We start from the raw sequence: 24,737 nt of genomic DNA, 5'->3' as shown, positions 1-24,737 counted from the left end.
GACAAACCTTAACCAGACTCATCAAGAAAAAAAGAGAGAGGACCCAATTAAATAAAAACAGAAATGAAAGAGAAGTAACAACACCAAAGAAATACAAGGATTATAAGAAAATATGTCAACAAATTGGACAATATGGATAAAATGGATTAATTCCTAGAAACATACAATCTTCCAAAACTCAATCAGGAAGAAGCAGAAAATATGAATAGAAAGATTATAACTAATGAAATGGAAACTGTAATCAGAACATTCCCAAAAAGCAAAAATCCTGGCTTCCCAGGTGAATTTTACTAAATATTTAAGAAGAGCTAACATCTGTCCTTAAGCTATTAGAAAAAAATTCAAGAGGAGAGAAGACTCCCAATCTCATTTTATGAGGCCAGCATTTTCCTAATTCCAAACCAGATAAAGACACTACAAAGAAAGAAAACTTTAGGCCAATATCACTGATGAACATAGATGCTAAAATCTCAACAAGTACTAGCAATATATTAAAAAGATCATATATCTTGATGAAGTGGGATTTATTCTGGTGTTGCAAGGTTGGTATAATATCTGCAAATCAACTACCATGATGCACCACATAAAATCAAGGAGAAAAACCACATGATCATATTAGTAGATCCAGAAAAAGATTTGATAAAATCTGGCACCCTTTTATGATAAAATCTCTCAGCAAAGTAGGAATAAAGGGAACATACCTCAACGTAATAAAGGCCATATATGACAAACCTGTAGCCAACGTGATTTTCAATGGACAAAAGCTATACAAGTGTTTCCCTCAAGATCAATAACAAGACAGATGTCTATTTCACCACTCTTATTCAACATCATACTGTAAGTCCTAGCCCCAGCAGACAAGAGATAAAATGCATCCAAATTGGAAAAGAAGAAGTAAAACTCATTATTTGCAGATGGCATGATATTGTATATGGAGAACCCTAAAGATTCCACCAAAAACTTGCTAGAACTGATAAATTCAGTAAAGTAGCAGGATACAAATATATGCAGAAGTTAGATGCATTTTTATACACCAATAATGAACAATTGGAAAATCTTCACTTACAATTGCATAAAAAATAACCTAGAAATAAATTTAACCAAGGATGCAAAAGACCTGTTTATAATTAAAAAATTATAAACACTAGTGGTCCAGTGCACAGATTTGTGTACATTGAAAGAAGAAAGATTTGTGTGATAATTACTGCAAAAAATGACATGTCAAGATAGTATGTATAATACTAGAAAATTTTGCATGGGTAGGGTCCCTAGGCCTGGCTGGCAATCAGGACTGATCAGGGTGTTTCAGCAGGGCAAACTTCTTCATGCATTGCTTCAAGACCAGCGCCTTCTGGCTGCTGGCTGGCAGGGGCCTGCCTTCATTCTTTGCCACCTCGTGGTGGTCAGCGCATATCATAGCCATCAATCGAACTGGTCAAACTCCCGAGGAATCATTTTGCATATTAGCCTTTTATATGTATAGATAGATAGTATTATGAAATTAAAATGTGTGCAATTAGCGCCAGTGAGAGCTTTATATGTATTGTGCATTCGTTAGTAATGTTTGTTTATATTTATTTATTTATTTATTTATTTTTCAATGTTTATTTTTAAATCACCAGTGCGCGTCATATGTACCAGATGGTTGGCTGGATGTATGGTCGGTCACTTAGCCTTTTATATATATATATTGAAGAAAAAAACTGAAGACACAACTAGGTGGAAGCATCTGCTGTGTTCATGGATAGGGAGAATTAACATCATTAAAATGTCCATACTAGCTTTTTCCAGCCTGTGCCAAGCCATGGGCATCTCTTGGGACAATTGGTATAAGCCCTATAAGATGGCGTAAGAGAAAGCCCTACCAAAAGAAGCAAAAATATGAGCTGAGACACCCTGCTGCCAACACAAAGATTGAACACCACCACATACACATAATCTGCATGTGGGGAGGCTACAAGAAGTACTGAGCCTTGAGTTGATATGTGTGCAATTTCTGGGGCTCCAGGTGTTGCATATACAAAACAAGGATTATTGATGTTTACAATGTATCCAGCAATGAACTGATCTGCACCAGGAGCTTAGTAAAGAATTGCATTGTGTTCATTGACAGGACATTGTATCCACTATGCACTGCCCCTGGGCCACAAAAAGGGGGCTAAGCTGACTCCGGAGGAGGAAGAGATTTTAAACAAAAATCAACCAAAGAAAATTCAGAAGACCATATCAAAGGAGAAAGAATGTCAAAATCAGCAGTCTTTTCAAAAAGTTTCAGCAGGGCAAACTTCTTGCATGCATTGCTTTAAGACCAGGCCAGTGTGGCTACACAGATAATTATGTGCTAGAGGGCAAGGAGTTGGTTGGAGTTTTATTTGGGAGCAATCAAGGCCTGGAAAGGCAAATAAGTCCTTTTCCTTCCTATCTTAGCTCATGTAATAAATGTGTTCATTAAAAAATAAAATTCCATACTACCTAACGCAATCTGTAGATTCAATGCAATTCATACCAATGGCATGTTTCACAAAACTAGACCAGATATTCCAAAACTTTATGTGGAACCACAAAAGACCCCAAATTGCCACAGCAATCTTAAAGATGAGCAAAGATGGAGGAATCACACCACCTGATGCCAAACTACTACAAAGCCATAGTAATAAAAAATAGACATAGAAGGCAATGGAATGGAATAGAGAGCCCAGAAATAACTCCACACCTCTATGGTCTTTTTTTTTTTTTTTTTTTTTTTTTTTTAAAAAAAAACACTCATCCAAGGATTTTTTTTTTTAAAGAATGGATGTGGGGCGGGGGGTGCTTTCTATTTTCTTTCAAAGAAAACTTCAAAATTATTTGGAAGAAGAATTGCCTTAATCATTCTTTTTTTCTTTTGGCCATTTACATTTTTTTCCCCCTTAAGTATCTCTAGAAAATACTTGTGTTGGAAAGTAGTCATTTATTCCTTCATCTCTGTTATTGCCTAATAACAAAAAAAATTATAATTCTTTGGTTTCTTTTTTATCCTATAGTGGCTCACAGAAGAGATGAAATGTGGTCTGAGGGACGACATGACTTTGAAAGGCTTTCAAGAGAACGAGCACCTCCTCGAAATCACTCTAGTGTAAGTTCCTTCTACATGTAGAATAATTCAAAACTTAGAATCTAAGTAATTTTGGTACACCAAATCTAGGCCTCTTAACAAAATATTCAAGGGCCAAAAATTTACCATTCTAGGTTGAAATAAGATAGATTAAGCTTACCTTTTAAAAGTTAAAAGTTTGAAAATAAAAGTCAACATTTTATTTATTTAGAAAATCCCTATTTTATATTTCCTGCTTATATTTCTAAAATGGAAGGTTTACATTTGTGAAAAAAATTTTAGATTTGGTAAAGGTCAGTCCATCACTTCACAAAGTATTTAAATACCTGTTCCTGTTATTGGCTGACACCTATTTTTCTACGTTCCTAAAAATGTTTGCAAATTGGATATATGAAATTTTAAAGCAGAAGCAGACCAGGAGCAGGTAGGCAGGCAGCTTCCAGTATGCTGTCTGACTGCTTGTCTCTTTGTGGCTCTGGGCGTTGGAATTTTGAATCAGGTCTTTTCTCAAGGAGCTTTGCTATTTTGCTTATTCCTATTTTCCCAGCACTATATCCAGGACATGGCACATAGTAAGGAGTTCAGTGTTTATTGAATAAATACATGCACTCTGAAAAATCCTATATAGAACCTCATGGGAGGGTTTGAGGAAGGTCAAGAAGCTGTCAATCTTAAACTTTTGCACAGACCCATTATAAGCACCAGGAGATTGGGCTTGTGGGCTTGATAGTATAATGGATATATTTGTTTATATATTGTTTATTACTTATATGTTACAAGTAAATCCTACAACCCACTTAGATGGGTGGTGTTACCTTCAAGGTTGTCATTTGGCCTAGGTTACAGCTTAGGTTGGGGTCGATCTAAAATGATTTAAGATGGAAAAAATGAAGAGACTTACCGTATATCTTTCAGAATGAGCAGACTTAATCATTACCATACTAGTAGCCCTGCGTACCAGTCTGTGAACCAGTAGGTCACTACTGCCCTCCTTAGCTCCCCCCCGGCCCTCCTCATGGCTTGCTGCCTTGCCTCCTCCTGTAGTTTTCTGTCTCCAGCTTGCTTGCTGCCCTGCCCCTAGCTATAGCTCTCTGCTGCCTGCTTATAGCCAGTAGCTTGTTGCCATCCTATAGCTCTCCACCTGCTGTCCCGGCCTCCTGTAGCTCCCCCCACCCCCTTCCCCTTTCCCCCCCTCATAGCTTGCTGCCCTGCCCCCTCCTATAGGTCTCCGCTTATAGTTCACTGCCCCACCCTCCTGCAGATCTGGGATCCAGTCATTACCTGGTCAGTTGTTACGCTTCATGGCATAACAGATAATTAGCATATTCCTCTCTTATTATATAGGATGTGATTTCTTTTCAGGTTAATGTATAAACTTTATGTTTCTAATTTTTAATTTTTTTCAACTTGATAAAAATATTTTATAATTTACCTAGAACAACAAATAAGTAATATTGATAAACATAATGTTGGACAAATGCAAGAATGGGAAAAATGATGATTTAAAATTTTATTTTTATTTTTTAGAACTCCTGTCTGTACAGGGATATATCCCATTAGGAATTTATTTTTCAAAGACAATTAAGAGAATTTTTGGTGGGATTATGCCACCAACTGGATATATAGTTGTGTTTGTTTCACTTTGCTTTCAGTTTTTGGGGATTGCCCTTTCTCTTTTTTATTTTTTTTTAATTGAACACATTTAGATGGCCCCAAATTATAAAATAAGGTACAGCGAAGGGATAACTTATCCTATATAATAAAGAGGTAATATGCAAATTGACCATCACTCCATCACACAAGATGGCCACCCCCATGTGGTCAAAGATGTCGCCCCCATGTGGACACAAGATGGCCAGCAGGAGAGGGCAGTTGTGGGCAATCAGGCCAGCAGGGGAGGACAGTTAGGGGCAACCAGGTTGGCAGGGGAGGGCCGTTAGGGTGACCAGGCCAGCAGGGTAGGGCAGTTAGGGGCGACCAAGCTGGCCAGGGAGGGTAGTTAGGTATGACCAGGCCAGCAGGGGAGGACAGTTAGGGGCAATCGGGCCTGCAGGGAAGCAGTTAGGCATCGATCAGGCTGGCAGGACTGTGGTTAGGGGGTGAGCAGGCTGGCAGGCAGAAACAGTTAGGAGCAATTAGGCAGGCAGGTGAGTGGTTGGGAGCTAGCAGTCCTGGTTGTGAGAGGGATGTCTAACTGCCCGATCAATCTTTGAGCAGTGGAACATCCCTCGAGGGGTCTCGGATTGACGAGGGTGCAGGCTGGGCTGAGGAACACTCCCCCTCTGTGCATGAATATTGTGCACCAGGCCTCTAGTTTTATATATTTTAAAAAATAATTTTATTGATATCAAAGAGAAAGGGAGAGGCAAAGATAGAAACATCAGTGATAAGAGAGAAACATTGATTGGCTGCCTTCTGCATGCCCCCTACTGGGGATCAAGCTCACAACCCAGGCATGTGCCCTTGACTGGAATCGAACCCAGGACCTTTCAGTCCATAGGTTGACGCTCTATTCACTGAGCCAAACTGGCCAGGGCGGGGATAACTTATTTTAAAAGGTAATTTACTGTAATTTTATATTTAACTGGTGCCTGCTTACTACAAATGAGAGATTTTATGTATGAACTTCCTAATCTTCAAAACAGTACTTGGTGATGAATGGTACATTTATAGAACCTCGTAGAATGTTTTAGATACCACAAAATGTAAGCAGGATTTATTTACAGGGATATAATTTCAGACAATGGGAACCACTCATGCTGAAATTATGGAAGAAATTATGATCTAAAACCTTAAGTGTACCATTCTTCATTATGTATGCATGCTATAATACATTATAGAACATATTGCAATAAAAGTTGGCTTAAAGAGTTATTAAGACTGGAGGCTTTTGCTAGGCAGGGGAGCTGGGAAAGAGTTTTAAAATGGGATTACTCAATTATATCAGTGTCATGAAGACCAATAAAAAGGGCCTTTCAGTTCTTCAGTTAGGGTAATATGTGAGAATGGATTTGAGAAAGTTCCTATCTAATAACCATTATTGTTCTCTGAAATAAGAGATAGCAATATCATCTATTCAAAGTTGAGGAGGTAGAGGCACACTTTAGTCCAGCACTGAAGTTTTGGAGTAAACATTACAAATATCTTCTGAGTAGGGGTGTTTAATAAGATTTGCTGAGGACTTCTGTGCACCATAAGTTTTATATCTAAGAAATCCAGTTTAGCAGTGAGGAAAGCAAGTTGTATTGAAGATTGCAAGTTGAGTGGTAGACGCAGGGAGATTAGGATATTGAAGGTTCTGGCCCAGAGAATTACGGAGGTAATATATTATATGATATGGACTAAGGGGAGTCCATGTAATATGGGCTGTTTAAGAAAGGGAGCCAGGCAGTGAGAGGGAAGGTAGATGGAAAGAAGTGAGGGGTTGAGAAACAAGAAAAGCTTAGTGAGCTTGAAGACCTGGGTGTGGCAGAAAGATAGGCAATTGGTAATTTAGAGTGTACTAGTAGAGTTTTCAAGACAACAGTTCTGGGTGATTAACTTTCAGTGTATAGTGGTGAGGAACAGAAGGTGGGTGAAGGTAATTGGTGTTGAGATCAAGAAAACTTTCAGGCTAGATTTTTGGATCAGGGATTTAGATTAGAGCACTAAATCCTCGCTATACATTAAAATCACCTAGGGAGCTCTTAAATACCTATGTATGGGCCCTGTACCAGATAATCCTATATAAAAAAAGGGTAATATGTAAATCAACTGAATGACGGAACGACTGGTTGCTGTGCCTTGTACTGGCCACCAGATGCTGGAGCTGCCCCCTGGTGGTCAGTGTGCTCCTACAGGGGGAGCGCTGCTCAGCCATAGCAGCCCTAAGTGTGTTCCCCAGCTGTTTAGGCCTAATCCCCGCAGGGGATGACCCTAAGCTGTCAGTCAGACTTCCGGACTGCAAAGGGTGCAGGCGGGGCCACGGAATCCCCCACCCCCACCCCCCAGAGTGTATGAATGTTGTGCACTGGGCCTTCAGTTAAGTCATAATTATCTGCAGGTGGGATCTGGACATAAGTGTTTAAAATTTCATCAGGTCCCTGGCGTCGCGGGACCCCTACCCTTCTCTTGCGAAAACGGTGATTTTTCCCCCAATAAAATATTTTATGACAAAAAAAAAATTTCATCAGGTGATTCTTATAAGAAGAGTTAAAAGTACAGATTGTAGATGAACACTGATGCCACTTATGATATCAGGAGTTGAAATAAAGATCACAGGTTGATGGAAGTCCCCAATTAATGAGGATATTGTAGTAAAATCTGAACAAATAAAAGCATTTTTTAATCCACTTTTGTATATATATATATATGTGAAATAGAGCCTCTTTTCCTTTGTAAAACAATTTCAATAGCAGTAAGCAGAGATGTTTTATTTTTTACTTTTTAAAAAAATCTTTATTGTTGAAAGTATTACATAGGTCCTCCTTTTTCCCCTCATTAATCTCTTCTAGCCCACTCCCGTCCTCCCTCTGCCCAGATCCTCACCACCCCATTGTCTGTGTCCATGGGTTATGAATATATACAAATGAGTTCATATACCCTTATGCATAACCACCCTCCCCCGCCTCCCTCTGAGGTTCAACGGTCTGTTCATGCTTCTATGACTCTGGGTCTATTTCTGGTCATCCATTTATTTGGTTCATTAGGTTTCACATATGAGTGAAATCATGAGATAAGTTTTATACCACAATTGCCCTTGATGTCAGAGTAGCTGAACTCAACTATCTCTAACTGCCCAATGGGAAATCTTACTTACGTTCTCTAGCTACATGTTTTCTCCTAGAGGGGGAAGAGCTTAGATTGCTTTTCTCCTTTTGAGAGCACAGAACATGCCCAGACCTTATACAGGTCTCCTTTTTTCCTTTTAATTCCATTAGATTGGTCTCCCCATCCCCCCAATCAACCTCTCCTATTTTATAAATCCTCCTGTATTCCCATATTCCCCCTTCTCAAGACTCAAGATACATTTTTTTTTTTTTTTTTCCCCGGTGAACTGGGCTTATTTTGGTTAGTAACATAAAGCCTTTCCTTTCCCTCAATAAGTTATGTACTCCTTCGGTGGCTCTTGGAAATTATGCCTTCTCTGTGACACCTACATTTTAGTTAAATAAAACACAGGTTCTGAACCTTTTTTTGTTCCATGGACCCCTTTAGGAGCATGGTGAAATATATGGACCCCTTCTCAGAACCACTTATTTGAAGATACTAAACTACAATATTAAAAACCAAATTTGTAATGTAGTATATTTACTTCGTTGGTAGGCCCTTAAATCATTAAATATCAAGAGCTAGTGGTAGGAGTTTTATTGCAATAATTTCAAAGTAGTGATGAGTGTAAATGATATTTTGAGATATTTGCAATAACAATAATTTGATATATTATATAAATATCAGATTTCTGTTAGTGATGACACCTCAGATACTGCTATTTGTTGCCTATATTTAGGTGAAAAAATTTTATAGTCACATCTGCTTTCCTGGTCTCAACTGAATCCTTGGGTTAAGCTGATAAGTGACACTAAAACTAGAAATGTAGCTCAGTTAAGTTATAATTTCTGACTAGATTTAATAAAAACATAGCTTGAAAGTTTTAAAATGGTGTCTTACAATGCAGAGATTATCTAGTAATATTTCCTTAAAAACTATATTGTTATATCATATTGACATATGTAAGAATGTTCACAAGCAGCATTATTAATAATAATTCCAAAATGGCAATAATCTGAATGTCTACCAGTAGAATGGATAAATTAATTTACAACCGTACAGCAATGAGAATGAATGGAATTTTGCCAAATGCAACAATGTGTGAATCTCACAAACATAATACTGAAAGAAAGAAGCCATACTCAAGAGTATATCCTATGTGTTTTCTTTTATATAATGTTTCAAAACTGGCAAAACTAGTCAGGAAAGTGGTTACATTTGGGAAGACAAAGGTAATGACAGAGAGAGCATGGGAAGGCTTTTGCCTTGCTAGGAATGTTCAATTTCTTGGCCTGAGTAGTAATTGCACAATGTGATTAACTGACGAGAATTTATCCAGGAGTGCATATATGATTTGTATACTTTTTTGCACAGTGTGCTATGTCATAATGCAATAAAAATTTCACTTAAAGTTTTGAAAAAGCATATTATTATTTTCTAAATATAAAGCTGTAGTTAAGTCTTTTATTTATTTATTTTTAAGAAAGACTTTTTAAAAATATATATGTTTTGTTGATTTTTTTTTTTTTTTACAGAGAGGAAGGGACAGGGATAGAGAATTGGAAACATCGATGAGAGAGAAACATCAATCAGCTGCCTCCTGCACACCTCCTACTGGGGATGAGCCCACAACCAAGGTACATGCCCTTTACTGGGACCTTTCAGTCTACAGGCTAACGCTCTATCCACTGAGCCAAACTGGTATGGCTGTAGTTAATTCTTTTAAAAGTGAGAAACCACTATCATTAGTGCCTGGGATGGAGAAAGATAATACTCTAATTTTTATATTTGGGTTCTATTTTCTATTAGAAAAGCAATTTTACTGCATTTTCTTCTTCTCTCTTTGCTTCATTCATTCCCAATTTGACATATCAGAAATGTATTTGAGGAACTATTGGATATGATATATATATAGTATGACTTGAAGGGGAGACTTGAAAGGGTACCTATGACACTATTATTTTATCATTAATAAAAGCAGGTCTTTTGTGGCCTTCTAGCTTTGTTAAACCTGGAAAGGCAATTAGACACATATTTTTTGGTGCCCATATTAAATTACACTAAATTTGATTATTGGAAACTTATCTTCAGTGTATAACTTTATAGCTTTTAAAAATTATTTGTCTATCAAATTACTTTTATAAGGGGAGGATAGCAGAGAAAGAGAGAAAGATTGATGTGAGAAACATTTGTCAGCTGCCTTCTGCACGCACGCACGCATGAATCCTTACTGGAGATTGAACCAACAACCCAAGTATGTGCCCTGACCAGGAATTGAACCCTTTACCAAGCAGTGCACAGGATAATACTAAACCTACTGAGCCCATCCTACCGAGCTTACCTTTTTTTGTTGTCACTATTTTCAGAGATAATCAGTTCTTGGCTACATTCATAACAATGTGTCCTGATTTTCTGGGACAGTTGCAGTTAAATATATTTGATACATTATCCCCAAAGGCATTGAAATGACCCAGAATATTTCATTGAAAATTCAGCAAGTGAGCCCGCCGTAGTGGCTCAGTTGGTTGAGCATTGTGCCCTGCACTGAGAGGTTGCAGATTCCATTCCTGGTCAGGGTACATGCCTGGATTGCAGGTTTGATCTCAGGTTAGGGAGTGCAGGAAGGCAACCCATTTGTATCTCTCTCTCTCTTTTTCTTTCTCCCTCTCCCTTCCCTCCCTTCCCTGTCCCACCTCTTCTTCTCTGTAAGTATGTCCTTTAAAAAAAGAAAACTCAGCAAGCTAATTAAACCAGTAAGTGTTACAGTAAAAATACTTGTCACAAACCAGGATGAATCAGAGTGAGGAAACCTCATACTTAGAAAATAAAAGTTTACCAGCCTGTTAGATATGGTTTGTTAGGTACTTTTCTAGTAAAAAGCATGTGATGCCAAAAGTGATACAAAATTGGGATAGCAATTATCAAAATTCAGGTTAATCTTGTATTGTCTGTGCTTGCACTGCTTTCCTCCTCAGATTATTTTGAAATAAATCCAAGATACCATATTTTAAATGCAAATAAACATTTCAGTGTGTATCTCTAAAAGAGAAGAATGCTAAAGGGGGAGGGAGTGTTTATATATTAAATTTTAAAAATATATATATTTTATTGATTTTTTACAGAGAGGAAGAGAGAGGGATAGAGAGTTAGAAACATCGATGAGAGAGAATCATCAATCGGCTGCCTCTTGCACGCCCCCTACTGGGGATGTGCCCGCAACCAATGTACATGCCCTTGACCGGAATCGAACCTGGGACCTTTCAGTCCGTAGATCGATGCTCTACCACTGAGCCAAACCGGTTTTGGCTATACATTAAAATTTTTATTTTAAATTTTTTGTGTTAAAATGTGTGCAAAACATATTTTATTGACATTGGAGAATAATTTCAAAGTAATAGTAATCCTCATAATTAGTATCCAGCCTAATAATTTAATTGAGTTCATTGTTAATTGAAAATGATCCCTTTTATCATAAAAAACGTTTTAAGTTTTACTTTGAAAGTTCTAGTTTTTATTTCTGGTTTGTATGTAATGGTACCATTGTTTTCTAAGATATTTCTAAAATGGAGGTACCAAACATACCAGTCCTGAAGCCTTGTGTATTTTTGTTAGCATTTAGAGAGGAAAATTACATGTTTATAGCTTATTGTAAGATTTGTACAGGAATTTCAAACAGTGATGGTATTTTCATTCAGGTCTGGCATTGCAGGTAATGAAAACTACTGTTTGAACTTTAATAATATAAGCTTTTGAAAGAGAAATTCTGAAATTTTGCCACTCATCATGGACTTCATTAGAAAGAAAAAGAAATCCATGAATGTTATATCTGGATAAGGCATGAACTATCTCTGAAAATATTCTTGCTCTGTCACAGACTTATATAGTTATCTTCATTTCCTTAAATCTTTTCATATGGCTAGGGAGTTTTCTTTAAGATTAGATGCCTACTGAGCAGAGATGCTATAATGTACTTATATTTGAACACTTTCTCAAAACATAAGAAACAGTTTGATTTTTATTGCCAGATACAAGAGCTGTCATTAGTTTTTTTTTAAAATTATTTTTTAAAAACATTTTGTTAAATATATAACTAAATGTGATTCTAGTTTTACTTCTTTGAAATTTTTACCACACACATTTTAAAATGCTGAAATAATTTTCTAGTAACTGGGGGAGTTGAACAAAGGAACTGGCTGCCTAGGAAGAAGCTCTCTCCATTTAGAGAAATGTCTAGGTATATGCACCCCACCATCCTCCAAATAAACATGCACAAACAAATAAGGATATTGTGGAATGGAATTTTATGGTTTCTTAGAACTGGAGAAATCAGTAATTCTACTTTTTTTTTTTTTTTAAATATATTTTATTGATTTTATACAGAGAGGAAGGGAGAGAGATAGAGAGTTAGAAACATCGATGAGAGAGAGTCATCGATCAGCTGCCTCTTGCACACCCCCTACTGGGGATATGCCCGCAACCAAGGCACAGGCCCTTGACCGGAATCGAACCCGGGACCCCTCAGCCCCCAAGCCGACGCTCTATCCATTGAGCCAAATCGGTCCCGGCAGTAATTCTACTTTTATAACAAAGTTTGAACTGACATTTTTGAATAATAGATTTTGAATTAGAAAATGTTATAAATTCTAATGTTACTAATTTTGGGTTAATGACATTTTTGGAGGCTTAGCATTTGCTTAGATTTAATTGAAAGCTTAGTGAAAGATAATGTTTAGAAGAAAGTCAATAAATTCATCTATGTACTATGTTTTTTAAAAAAAATATTTTTATTGATTTCATAGAGGAAGGGAGAGGTAGAGAGAGCTAGAAATATCAATTATGAGAGAGAATTATTGATCGCTGCCTCCTGCACACACCCCCCTAGTAGGGATTGCGCCCGCAACCAGGCATGTGCCCTTGATTAAATCGAATCCAGGACCCTTCAGTCCACAGGCTGACGCTCTATCCACTGAGCCAAACCAGCTAGGGCTGTGTACTATGTCTGATGAAAACATATAAAATGTCTCTTATATTTTATTATCTAAAATACTAAAGAAGGAAACCACCTTGGGGAAAAAATTAGGTAGATATTTTAGTCAAGTAGGTAGGAACTATTTATTTTTTTTTCAAGAACATTAACAAGTTTCCTACCCTCTGGGAAGTTTGAATAGGATGTAATAACTTACTAACTTAATAGTTTTAGTTATCAATGCTAAGAAGTAATTTAAGGAATAGACAATTTAAAAAATTTAGTGCTTCACAGAGACTTACGCAAATAGTAATCAAACATATCTTAGAGCACTTAGTTTATGCTACTGTGCTAAATGCTTTACAACCTGTTTCTTATTTAGCCCTCACACCAACCTCATGAGGTAGGTATTAGTATTTAGCTAATTTTACAAATAATGGAACTGAGGTTTAGTATGGTAAAGTATCCAGCTTTGAATGCTGGGCTTTATGTTTTGTTTTTTTATTTTGTTAAATTAACTCATTAATTGATCATGTCTTTCATATTGTGATAGTTTACCAGTTTCTTCCACCTCTATCTCACCTGATATTGATAGAAAGTTAGCATGAGTGCTCAAGAGCAGATTAATTGACAAATATGTGCTCTGTATCTCTAGTTTTTACTGTTGATCATCATTTCTGTTCTGTTTCTTCACACCAGCTACTAATCTAAAACCAGTGTTGTTCTCCCTCTGCCCAATTTCCTAACCTCCACAAATAATCCATTCAATTGCTAAAACTTTAAAACATTAACAACGTATTACTTTGAAAATTCATTCAAATTTTACATTGGGTTTTATTTGATATCCAAACCTCTTATTTGTCCAGAGCTGTGAAGAGACTGCAAATGTTTCCTCTTGATCATCCTACTTCAGTGTTACCTCCCTATTTGCTGTTGCTAATGTGTAAAAAAATCTTGCATATCTTATGAACAGTATACTTTAACAATAGATCAAAGATGTATGCTATCTTAAATGGTTTTATTTCTAAAATTCCTAGAGAAATAGAGATTAGATTTATTGTAACACTCTTACTTTCTGTGGTTATTTATTATTAAAACAATATTTTTCTTTTACTTGTGGTTGGTTTTCTGCATTGCTGCATGTTATTTTATTAAACACCTTGTTTTCTTCATTGAACAATTTTATTTCCTTTAATCCATGTGAAGACTGTACTGTTAGTTATATTCATGTTATTTCATTAAAGCATTTTTGTTTGTTTATACATATACTTTATTTGATTAGGGATAAGATCTCCTATGCTTTTTAAAAACCTTTCCAAAACCAAATAGAGAAATTAGTGATTGTTATATATTTCTTTTTGTCTGTTTTAGGATGGCTGCCCTAGAGTAGTTAATCTTGTGACAAAGAAACCACCACTGCTAGACAGACCGGTTGAAGGAAGCTACAATAGATATTACAGTCATGTTGATTACCGAGACTATGACGAGGGCCGCAGTTATTCTCATGATCGAAGAAGTGGTCCGCCTCACAGAGGAGTATGTAAATTTCCCCCATGTACTAATTGTTACTTTTTTAAATAAGTTTAAAAGGCATGTAATTTTTAAAATTTATGTGACTTGCCATCATGAAAGCAGTTGAATAAGTACTTCCTACTTGATGCTCTGTTGAATTGCCTGCTGGAGCTGTCAAATGGGAACTGGTAGTGAAGAATCTTGGGGTGCTGGACAAAGTAGGTAAGCACTCTGGAGAGCTATATCTGAATTGCATTAATTCCAACTAGCCCACATCATCAGGGATTTGCAGAAATAGTTAAAGGTAATCTGTTCCCTTGGTACTCAGTATGTGATGACCAAGTGGTTACCATCTCTTACAAATGTGCCCACTTATAATTACTTAGCTTATTTTTAGCATGATGAAATGCTATGGGTGAGGTTGGGTTAAGGTTGAGTCTCTGTTTCATTTTTGCTATAGTTATTATTAAAATCTACTTACTAACTTAGATTAGAAAGCACTCAAAACATCACTTTTTCCATAGTAAGCACTTTTAAAACATTGGCTGGTACCATTAGTATTAAGATTACTGTTAAATGTTTTTTTGTGATCATCTTTAATAATGTAAAACTATGTATTTAATGTTGCAGTAACTTCTCATTGAACTTGATGGAAAATATTCCTTGATGCAATCCTTTAATGTAGCTTGCATGTTTCCTCTACTAGACCATTTTCCTACATTGTTTATTTTCCCCCCTTCCCTATTGTATAATATTGTAGCTGACAGTACCTATTCAAGCTTTTCTTATGATAAAAATTGACCTCACATTTGCTGTTGGAATTAGTTTCCATACTTTACACTTGAAGAAATGGAGGTAGGTGACTTATCTAGGGTGGGTATATGTGTGAGAGTCCAGTTCTCTCACTGCCATGTCATGGTTGCGCTGACAATTCTGTAGTGGTAATGAGACTATTCAGTGTTTTCCTACATTTGTTTTGAAAGTTTGGAGCGTTAGGGTTTCCTTCTCATAGAATTTTTATTTTGTTTAACATGTCATGTTGTTCCTTTAGGAAGAGGGATTCCATTTTGCAAAAGTAAATATGCATTATCCTATCTTAGAAATACTGGATTTTGCTATCAGAGCTGTTATTCCAGGTAGCCTCAGGAAGAAACAATTTGGTCTTTGCATAAAGTTGTGAACCCTCTTGTGAAAAGCCTATGGCCATTTGCTACTGTAGAGAGGGAATTTTGGATTCAATGGACCAATTTGTATTTGAATCCTCACGAACATGATTTTTTTTCTAATACCTTCTAGCGTAATAGTGTCTCAACAATAATTTTTCTATTATTGTTATAGTGTTTATATTGTATACAACATTTCCTCTTTAGATTTTCTTCAAACAAGCCCACTTGAGATTCTTAGGACTTTAATGACAGATTCTTTTCTAGACTTCAGTTATATAATGCAAACTACTTACTTGATGATCCAATATTTAATTATAGCTGTTGAGTTTTTTCTTTTGTTTATATTTAATGTTGTGAATGAAAATGTGAATAGACTTTATTTATATAAGAGCAGAGTCTGTGGTGGAAATGAAAATAGTATTTAGCTGAATCATTGTTTCCGATTGTAAGTACTAATTCAAATGTATTGTTCTGTGTATAATTTTAAGTTAATTGGATGTGGATTATTATGTGTTTCTTTTTTTTATGAACCTTTTCAAATGTGTCTATCTTAGAGGGCAAAATGTATTTGCTTTCTTTGATTAATTTCAAACTTAGTGCCACATTTTGTTCTAACTTAGCTTATCATCAAGGGTGGTTTCTTGTTTCCAAATTTAATAGGAGGTAAGATGAGGAATGGAAACTTGAATGAGAAAAGTGGGAAAGTACTAAATTCTTTATTGAGCCTGAAAATTGATGAGAGAACTTGACATACGAATAAAATGAAAGGCCGAGAAACAGCTGCTTAATTAAATTTAAATTGAGCATTTGTTCTTGAACAGCCCTTAGCTGTTGTTATGTTGGCATATATGTCCTTGGCAATAAGACTGTTAGGGCATACCAGAGAAATAGTTAAGCATTTTTATAGAGATAAATGGTACCACAAATCTCAGTGTATTACTAGTTTAGTTGTTGAAATGGATGATTTGTATATTTTTCATTTTATGCTTTTTAGCCCCAGAAATTTAGAAAGGTGTTTTTGTTTTCATATTATTTTGGTCTTAGTATTTCTGTTAGATATAGTCTACGTGACCAAAATAACACAAATAGATATCTAACTTTTTATTTTACAGGATGAATCTAACTATAAGTGGACAAGAGATGATCATTCTGGAAGTCGTCAGCCTGAATACAGGTAAAAAGATGAAATTAATAACATAACTACTTTGATACTTGACTCATGAGATATCTAACCTCAAGGGGGCTTCTGCTCAAGATGGCAGAGTAGATAAATGAGGTACTTGTATCCTTCCACAGCCACATCAAAATTACAAGTAAACTACAGACAAGCATCATTCAGAATCGCCTGAAATCTATCTAGTTGAACAAAAGACCTATAACTATAGACAAAAAGAAGAAGCCAAATTGAGACTGGTATTAGGAACAGAGACACAGAATCGGCTGGTTCCATGCCACATGTGGTGGTTAAAAATCGAAAGGGTTATCTGGGCTTCAGAGGCTCCCACTAAGGAGCAAGGGGTTCTGTCCCATACCAGGCTTCACCCGTCAGAGTTCCAGTGCCTAGAAAATAAGGCCCTATAACTTCTAGCTGTGAAAACCATTGGGGATTGTCGTTGAGTGAGGCATAGAGCTGCTGGAGTCCCAGGCGTTTTTCTTAAGGCCTGTGCTTGGATTCTCTTGCTATAAGTGAGCTCTAATGCTAAGGCATCAGCAAGAAAGTTGCCAGGGACATATGAGGAATTAAATTTTGTGGCTTCAGAATGAGGGCTGGAGGGGCAGCTTTCCTCTCAGACAGACGTGCTGGCAGAGGCCATTGTTCTTTTGCTGAGCCCTCTCCCTATAGGCTGGCAGGTGGGTGAGATATCTGAGTCTCCATCAATTTGGCTATCACTGTTCACCCTGTCCTGGTGATTCCCTGATATCCTGTCCCACACCAAGTCGTTTCCAGAACTTAGAACTTCCAACAATTTTAGGCCCACCCAAGTTGTTTTCAGTGGCTTTTCCATACAAATGGCCTGTCAAGGCTAATGTTATAGACTTTCCTAAAATCTTTCAAAGATTCACATACCTCAAACCAGCAACATTTGGCCTTTGTGTGCACACTATCTCTTACTAAGTGGTCCCAGGACCAGCATAAGCAGCAGCTGGCCTTGGTTCCTGGGTACCCCCAAGCCTAGCACAAGCAGCAGTCATTTGCAGATTGCTCTGTTACTCATAGTGGGTGACCCTAGGCAGGGCACACGTGGCGGCTGATCTTGACCTGCACTTTCCCGGAGGCCCCAGAACCAGTGCACCCCCAGATAGCTTCAGGCCACACCAGAGCACCACTTTATGTCATGATATAAAGGATGAACTCATTGGACACCAGAGCCCCATTGAAGTGGATTTTGCTCTGTGGAGTTGGGTCTAGCACAGCAGCTCCTCTTCTGTAGTTATAGCCAGTCCTCACAGCCAATTGGCCTGGGGATAAAACCCTCCCATTGATGTGCCAACAACAATCAAGGCTCAACTACAACAGGAAGATACACACAACCCAAACGGGTGGTGGGTGTAGAAGGGAAGTACACTTGGAGCGTCCAGTTTGGGAGGCTGTGCCTATAGGACATCTACTACTCACTGTACCAAGACTGGGAGACCTAGCAACTCTACCTAAAACATAGAAACAAATACAAAGAAATGTCCCAAATGAAAGAACAGAACAAAACTCTAGAAAAAAATACTAAACAAAATGGAATCGAGTAATCTACTGGATTCAGAGTTCAAAACACTGGTTATAAGGATTTACAATGAACTTAGGGGAAAAAATAGAAGAACTTAGAACTTCCAGCAAAGAGATAGGAAACATAAAAATGGAGATGGGAAATATAAAAAAAGAACCAGTCAGAAATGAAGAATATAGTAACTGAAATGAAGAACACATTATAAAGAATCAACAGTAGAGTAGATGAAGCAGAAGATAGAGATTTGGAAAGAAGGAAGCAGGAAACACCCAGTCAGAACAGCAAAAAGAAAAAAGAATAATGAAAAAAAAAAGAGTATAGTATAAGCACCCTCTGGGACAACTTCAAGCATACCACCATTTGTGTCATGTGGGTGCTGGAGGAGAAGAGCGAGAGCAAGGAATTGAAAATGTATTTGAAAAAATGATGTTGGAAAACGTCTCTAACCTGCTGAAGGAAAGAGACACAAGTCCAGGAAGTACACAGAGTCTCAAATAAAAACAAGATGAATCCAAAGAGTCAGACTAAGACACATCATAATTAAAATGCTAAAGGTTAAAGACAAAGAGAATCTTAGAAGCAGCAAGAGGAAAGTATTATGTAACCTGCAAGGGAGCTCCCATAAGACTGTCGGCTGATTTCTCAATCGAAACCTAACAGGACAGAAGGTATAGGCATGAAATATTTAAAGTGATGAAAAGCAAAGGACCTACAACCAAGATTACTTCGCTCAGCAAAACTCTTATTTAGAATTGAAGGTCAGATAAAGATCTTCCCAGACAAAGAAAAGGAAAAAGCTAAAGGAATTCATCACCAGTATTATAAGAAGCAGTAAACAATCTTTAAGAAGGAAGAAGAAAAAGAAAAAAATATAAAGGCCTTGGCTAGGTGGTTTGGTTAGTTGGAGCATCGTCCTGCACACCAAAAGGTTGTGGGTTTGATTTCTGATTAGGGCTCCTACTTAGGTTGTGGGATTGATCCTGGTTGGGGTGTATATGGGAGGCAACCTATTGGTGTTTCTTTCACATCAATGTTTCTCCCTCTCAAAATCAATAAAATATATCCTTAGGAAAGGATAAAGTAAATTATATGAATAATGGTATTAAATGCATAGCTATCAACAATTACTTTATTTTTATTTTTTATTTTTTATTTTTTAAATATATTTTATTGATTTTGTACAGAGAGGAAGGGAGAGAGATAGTGAGTTAGAAACATCGATGAGAGAGAGTCATCGATCAGCTGCCTCTTGCACACCTACTGCTGGGGATGTGCCCGCAACCAAGGTACATGCCCTTGACCGGAATCGAACCCGGGGCCCTTCAGTCCCCAAGCCGACGCTCTATCCACTGAGCCAAACCGGTTTCGGCTCAACAATTACTTTAAATGCAAATAAATGTATTAAATGTTCCAATCAAAACATATGGTGGCTGAATGGTTAAAAAGAAAAAGACCCTTACATAAAGCTATCTGTAAGGGACTTTCTTCAGATGGAAAGACATACACACACAGACTGAAAGTAAAGGAAGGGAAAAAGTTATTTCATGAAAATGGAAATAAACAAAAAACTGTGGTAGCGCCCATCTGGTGTTTCTTAGTGGTTAGAGCATCATCCCAGGCACTGAAGGGTTGTGGGTTCAATTCCAGGTTAGGGCACATTCTCAGGTTGCAGATTTGGTCCCCAGTTGGGGTGTGTGCGTTAGGTAACCAGTCAATGTTTCTCCACACATCCTAGTCATATAGGTGAACTATATTTTACAGACTTCCTTCCATCTATATGTGGCCATAGGATTAATTTACCTCCAGTAAAATGTAAACAGGAGTTCTGCTTCTGTATGTGTTCTAACACGCACATTTACCTTTTCCCATGTTGCTGGGTGGGTTCTGGAATGGAATGACAGCAGACCTGTGGCCTTGAAAGCCACGGGTAAATGTTGAAGTAGAGTGGTTAGCCTGGGTTTCTGGATGATTGCATGGAGTGGAGTCTCTCACCCTGGCATGCCTGCCCTAGACTGTTGGATGGTAGCTAAACTTCTTTTGTGTAGTGACTGAACCCTGCACTTGTGGGTATTTTTGTTATAGCAATTTAAGTTTATCTTATCTCTGTAACAGTACTCGATGTTTCATGTGTTAGAGGTAAGATCTCTATTCTAGCTGGGGGATCTCTTAGTCCATATCTCATGCCTAGAATACTTTTAAGTGTAAAGATGTGGTTTTGTGGAAAGGGCTCTGGACTTGGTCATCAAACTTCTAATCACAACTCTGTTGCAAGACATTTGTTTTTGTGGGTAGTGTAGAATAAAAGGTAATGTGGGAACTTCCTTCACTTAAGTCACAGCATCCTGGTTCTAAAATTTCCACATGTAAAAGAAGATACATGAGGTTTATATTTATTCTTAACTTTTCACTAATAGCTGCTTTTTTCAAATGATTCCCACAATCTTAATTCCTTTTTGAAGTTCATGTTGACTAGAAAAATGAAGTAGTCAGTATTTTGTGTGGAATATTTGTGTTGGATGTGGGAAGGAAAGAAAAATGAAGTTCCAGATAAGAAGTGAAATGATGTCTTTCTCCCCTTTCTTCTCTCCTCTTACATCCCTGCCTCCTCCTTTACTCTTAACTGGTAAACGTACATCTGCTTAAACTTAGGGGTCCATCACAATTTGTCGGGTTTGACTGATGGGATGGAATTACCTTGAGGGGATGCATATTAATAGGTGAGAATTCTGAGCTTTATAAATTGGCTTTTGCAACCAACATTCAAGGTAAATATAGTGCAGATAGTTTCAAGACTACATTCTGAGGAATGGTGCATTTTAGGGCACTAGTTCTTCCCATATTCCATTCTCCAGGTAACTTTACCTCTTGCGTGTGTTCAGCATTATGGCTGAAATATTTGTGACACAGCTAAAGAGCCTGTCCCAACTCATTGTTTTTTTTTGTTTTTTTTTAACAATAAAAGTATTATTGTAGTTCAGTTAAATATGGCTTTAAAGAAATCATATAGTCAGCATTCCTCTTTTTGATTTGCCTGATAATTAATTGTATTGAACCCATTATATCATACATTCATCCTCATTTTCAACATAGCTAAAAACATAGTTTGAAGACTTTATCTGTAGGTTTTCTTGTGTAAATGGAATTTTGCAGTAGTCTCAGTGTAAAATGTTTTATTTATAAAAAGCTGTGAAGCTGTTCACCGACTTTTCCTAGAGAGTAGGCAAAAAGAATCATAATACTTGGAAGTGATGTTGAAGGTTGAGAGTTGCTGTGTTAAGATAGCATTTTCTGAATAATGGAAAAAAAATAGTAAAAATATAGGAAGTTGGATGATTTCTTGGAAGATTTGCCTTTGCAGACAGATTATCCTGAATTGTAGGATCCTGATCAGGTTGCACTGATTTCTTAGTGATCCTCTGGGAAGCTGACACCAGATGATGGTAGCTGAAATTGACAAGGCTGATTTCTTTTGGGCTTGTCATGAATCTTATGCTATTTGTACGCTCAAAAGAAATCATTAAAATGTACTAAAGATTTTCTGACAATAGTTGGTCTCACAGTTTGTGTTTTCGTAAAATAAATATTAGTCAAAATTATTTCCTCAAAGATTAAAAGTTCTGTTCATTTTCTTTAAAAAATCCTTTCAGGTCATGTTAAATAAGGAACGATATTTTTTCTAAATCACATTTTTAGAAGAAATAGGTACTTTTCTTTTTAATAAACATACATAAATTACACATCAAGGAGTACAGCTTCATGAATTACCAGAAGTGTAACCATAATTTTGTTAAGAAATAGAATATTACTTGTATCCAGAAGCTTCTTTATACCCCTGCTCAATTACTTTCCTCCTCCTCCCTATAGGTGATCATTATTCTCACAAAGCAATATTAATAGTCAATGGGAAAAATTACATTTGTGACTTTTACAATTTTTTGTCAAAACAAACATTATCAGTTAGAAATGTATAGGGAATTAAAAAATGATAAATATAAATACTCATTAGAAACAATGAGAGTTAAAGAGTTTTATTTTTTTGTACAAAGCTTATTAGAGTGGTGCCATCTCACTGTATAACATCTTTTTTATGCCTTGGTGAATCGTCATACTGCATTCTAAGGTTGGATCAGTTTCCAACATTTATCTTTGCCTTTAAATTGTGAAATATCTCTGAGAGTTCCTTTAATGTGAAGAATTTTGTTTGTCTCTCTTCCTTTGGCATATTTCATTCTTTTGGTCACAGTCTTTTTTTGTTTTTTTGTTTTTTGTTAATCCTCGCCTGAGAATATTTTTCCATTGAGTTTTATTAGTTTTTATCATTATTATTATTATTATTATTATTTTTAATATATTTTTTTATTGATTTTTTACAGAGATGAAGGGAGAGATTAGAGAGCTAGAAACATCGATGAGAGAGAAACACCGACCAGCCGCCTCCTGCACACACCCCCCCCCTCCCCCGCCGGGGATGTGCCCGCAACCAAAGTACATGCCCCTGACCGGAATCGAACCTGGGACCCTTCAGTCTGCAGACCGACGCTCTACCACTGAGCCAAACCGGCTTCGGCTATCATTATTATTTTAAAAAATATATTTATTTTATAGTAACTTGCTTCCTCTACATACCATTTTTAAAATAGATTTTTATTGATTTCAGAGAGGACAGGAGAGAGAGATTGAAACTTCAGTGATCTGAGAGAATCATTGATTGGCTGCCTCCTTCATGTCCCCCGCTGGGGATTGAGCCCACAATGTGGGCATGTGCCCTTGATCAGAATTAAACCTGGGATCCTTCAGTCCATAGGCCGATGCTCTATCCATTGAGCCAAACTGGCTAGGACTCCATTGATTTTTAGTGAAAGTGGAAATGAGGTAGGAGAGCCAAAGAGAAAGAAACATCGATGTGAGAGAGAGACATAAATTGGTTGCCTCCCACAGGTGCCCTGTAACTGAGGTACATGCCCTTAACTGGAATTGAATCCGGGACCCTTCAGTCCTCAGGCTCTATCCATTGAACCAAACTGGCTAGGGCTCACTTTCGTCTTTTATGTCAATAAGTTTGCCTTCAGTAGTTGCCTCAGGTTACAGTATCTTGAAGGTAATACTGTCAACATTCTCATAGTCAGCTATTTTTTCTGTAACTCCTTTTGTGTTCAGTTTGAATTGTACTCTTAACGTTATCACTTTTGTATTTCTTGGCTGCACCTTTGTATCCCATCAGTTGTACAGTCAAAAATGTTATATCTTCAGACTACTGATTGCCACATATCCCCATTTATACCACCCTGTCCTCCTCTTTGTACTCACTGATAAATTTCCAGGATCCCATTCCTTCTTCCTTGATGATTATAATTTCTGGCTCACCGTCTTCCCCTCCATTCTTTTCTATTCAGATTTGATGATAACCTTTAACACTAGGTTGGGACTGGTCTTATGTTTTTCAGTTCTTATCTTTAGCTATCTGCAGGCATGGTCAGATCCTAGCCTCTTTCATGGGCTCTTAGTTTCTGCTTTTGACTTAGTGCAGTGGTCGGCAAACTGTGGCTCGCGAGCCACATACACTCTTTGGCCCCTTGAGTTTTTAGCAAAGGCCAGCTTAGGAATACCCTAATTAAGTTAATAACAGTGTACCTACCTATATAGTTTAAGTTTAAAAAATTTGGCTCTCAAAGAAATTTCAATCATTATACTGTTGATATTTGGCTCTGTTGACTAATGAGTTTGCCGACCACTGACTTAGCAATATCCTTATATACAGTGCTTACATGTTAGTGAGATTCTCTATTTGGAGAACCTTATCAATTTTCTGTGCATAAAAATCACCTGGACGGTCTTGTTAAAGCCCAGAATCCTGGTCTCACAGAAATTCTGATTCAGTAGGTGTGATTCAATGCCCCTTAATGGGCATTTCTATCTCCTTCAGGTAATGCTGATGCAAGCCTAGAGACTGCATTTTGAGAAACAGTGCTTTAATTAGTACTTTCCCTCAAAGGGTAAAGATCAAAACTTTCTACTCTGCCTCAAGCTTCTTTGTTTCACATTCTTACTTTGTTTACCTCCTATTGATGACTTCTAGAATTACTTTACTGAGATAAAGCCCTCTGAGATGAGATTTCTCATATTTTTCTTCTGGAAATAAGAATTTTCCTCTTTATCCTTTTCATTTTCTTCTCTTCTTTCCTTCAGTGCCATTCTCTTCTGTTTGTCTCATTTTCTCCTGTTGATTTTTGGCTTCTTATCAGTAACATTCTTGTCTCTTAAATTATGAGTTTTTCCTTCTACAGAAAATTAACCCTTTTTCTCCATTTTCAGATGTGATCAAATAAGTTCCTTCCCTCAAAATATTGTCCCAATTCTCTCTCTTCTTCCCTCTGTCAAATTTTATTGACAGAAAAGTAATGGCTTAAAAAAAAAAATCTTAATTTTTTCTAATGTGCTTTGATTTCCAAAGCTTCACTGGACAACTCACTCATTGGACAAATGACTCCTAGGTCTTAAATGCAGAGATCTCTTTCAGCTTCTGCAGTATT

The 24,737-nt window shown here is 37.0% G+C and overlaps 1 protein-coding gene and 1 pseudogene across 13 annotated transcripts in view; both read left to right on the top strand.

The window, feature by feature from the left end:
- PPHLN1 (periphilin 1) overlaps positions 1 to 24,737 on the top strand; it is a 99,271-nt gene that overhangs the window by 5,607 nt on the left and 68,927 nt on the right. For 4 of the 12 annotated variants that reach the window (XM_084876677.1, XM_084876672.1, XM_084876678.1 and 1 more), the window contains 4 exons: positions 3,024 to 3,115; positions 9,379 to 9,480; positions 14,181 to 14,345; positions 16,600 to 16,661. In XM_084876677.1, coding sequence (XP_084732803.1) covers positions 3,024 to 3,115; positions 9,379 to 9,480; positions 14,181 to 14,345; positions 16,600 to 16,661 — 421 coding nt within the window. The remainder of the gene's footprint in view (positions 1 to 3,023; positions 3,116 to 9,378; positions 9,481 to 14,180; positions 14,346 to 16,599; positions 16,662 to 24,737) is intronic. The other 8 variants (XM_084876679.1, XM_084876681.1, XM_084876682.1 and 5 more) reach the window with 2 other exon arrangements.
- LOC311618916 (small ribosomal subunit protein eS8-like) lies at positions 1,805 to 2,405 on the top strand (annotated as a pseudogene). Its single transcript has one exon. The product of its transcript is annotated as a small ribosomal subunit protein eS8-like (transcript).

This window comes from Pipistrellus hanaki (assembly GCF_964339955.1).
Source record: "Pipistrellus hanaki genome assembly, chromosome: 3".
NCBI lineage: Eukaryota > Metazoa > Chordata > Mammalia > Chiroptera > Vespertilionidae > Pipistrellus > Pipistrellus hanaki.
Note: the sequence above shows the minus strand (reverse complement) of the source record. Positions and strands in the feature narration are given on the sequence as shown.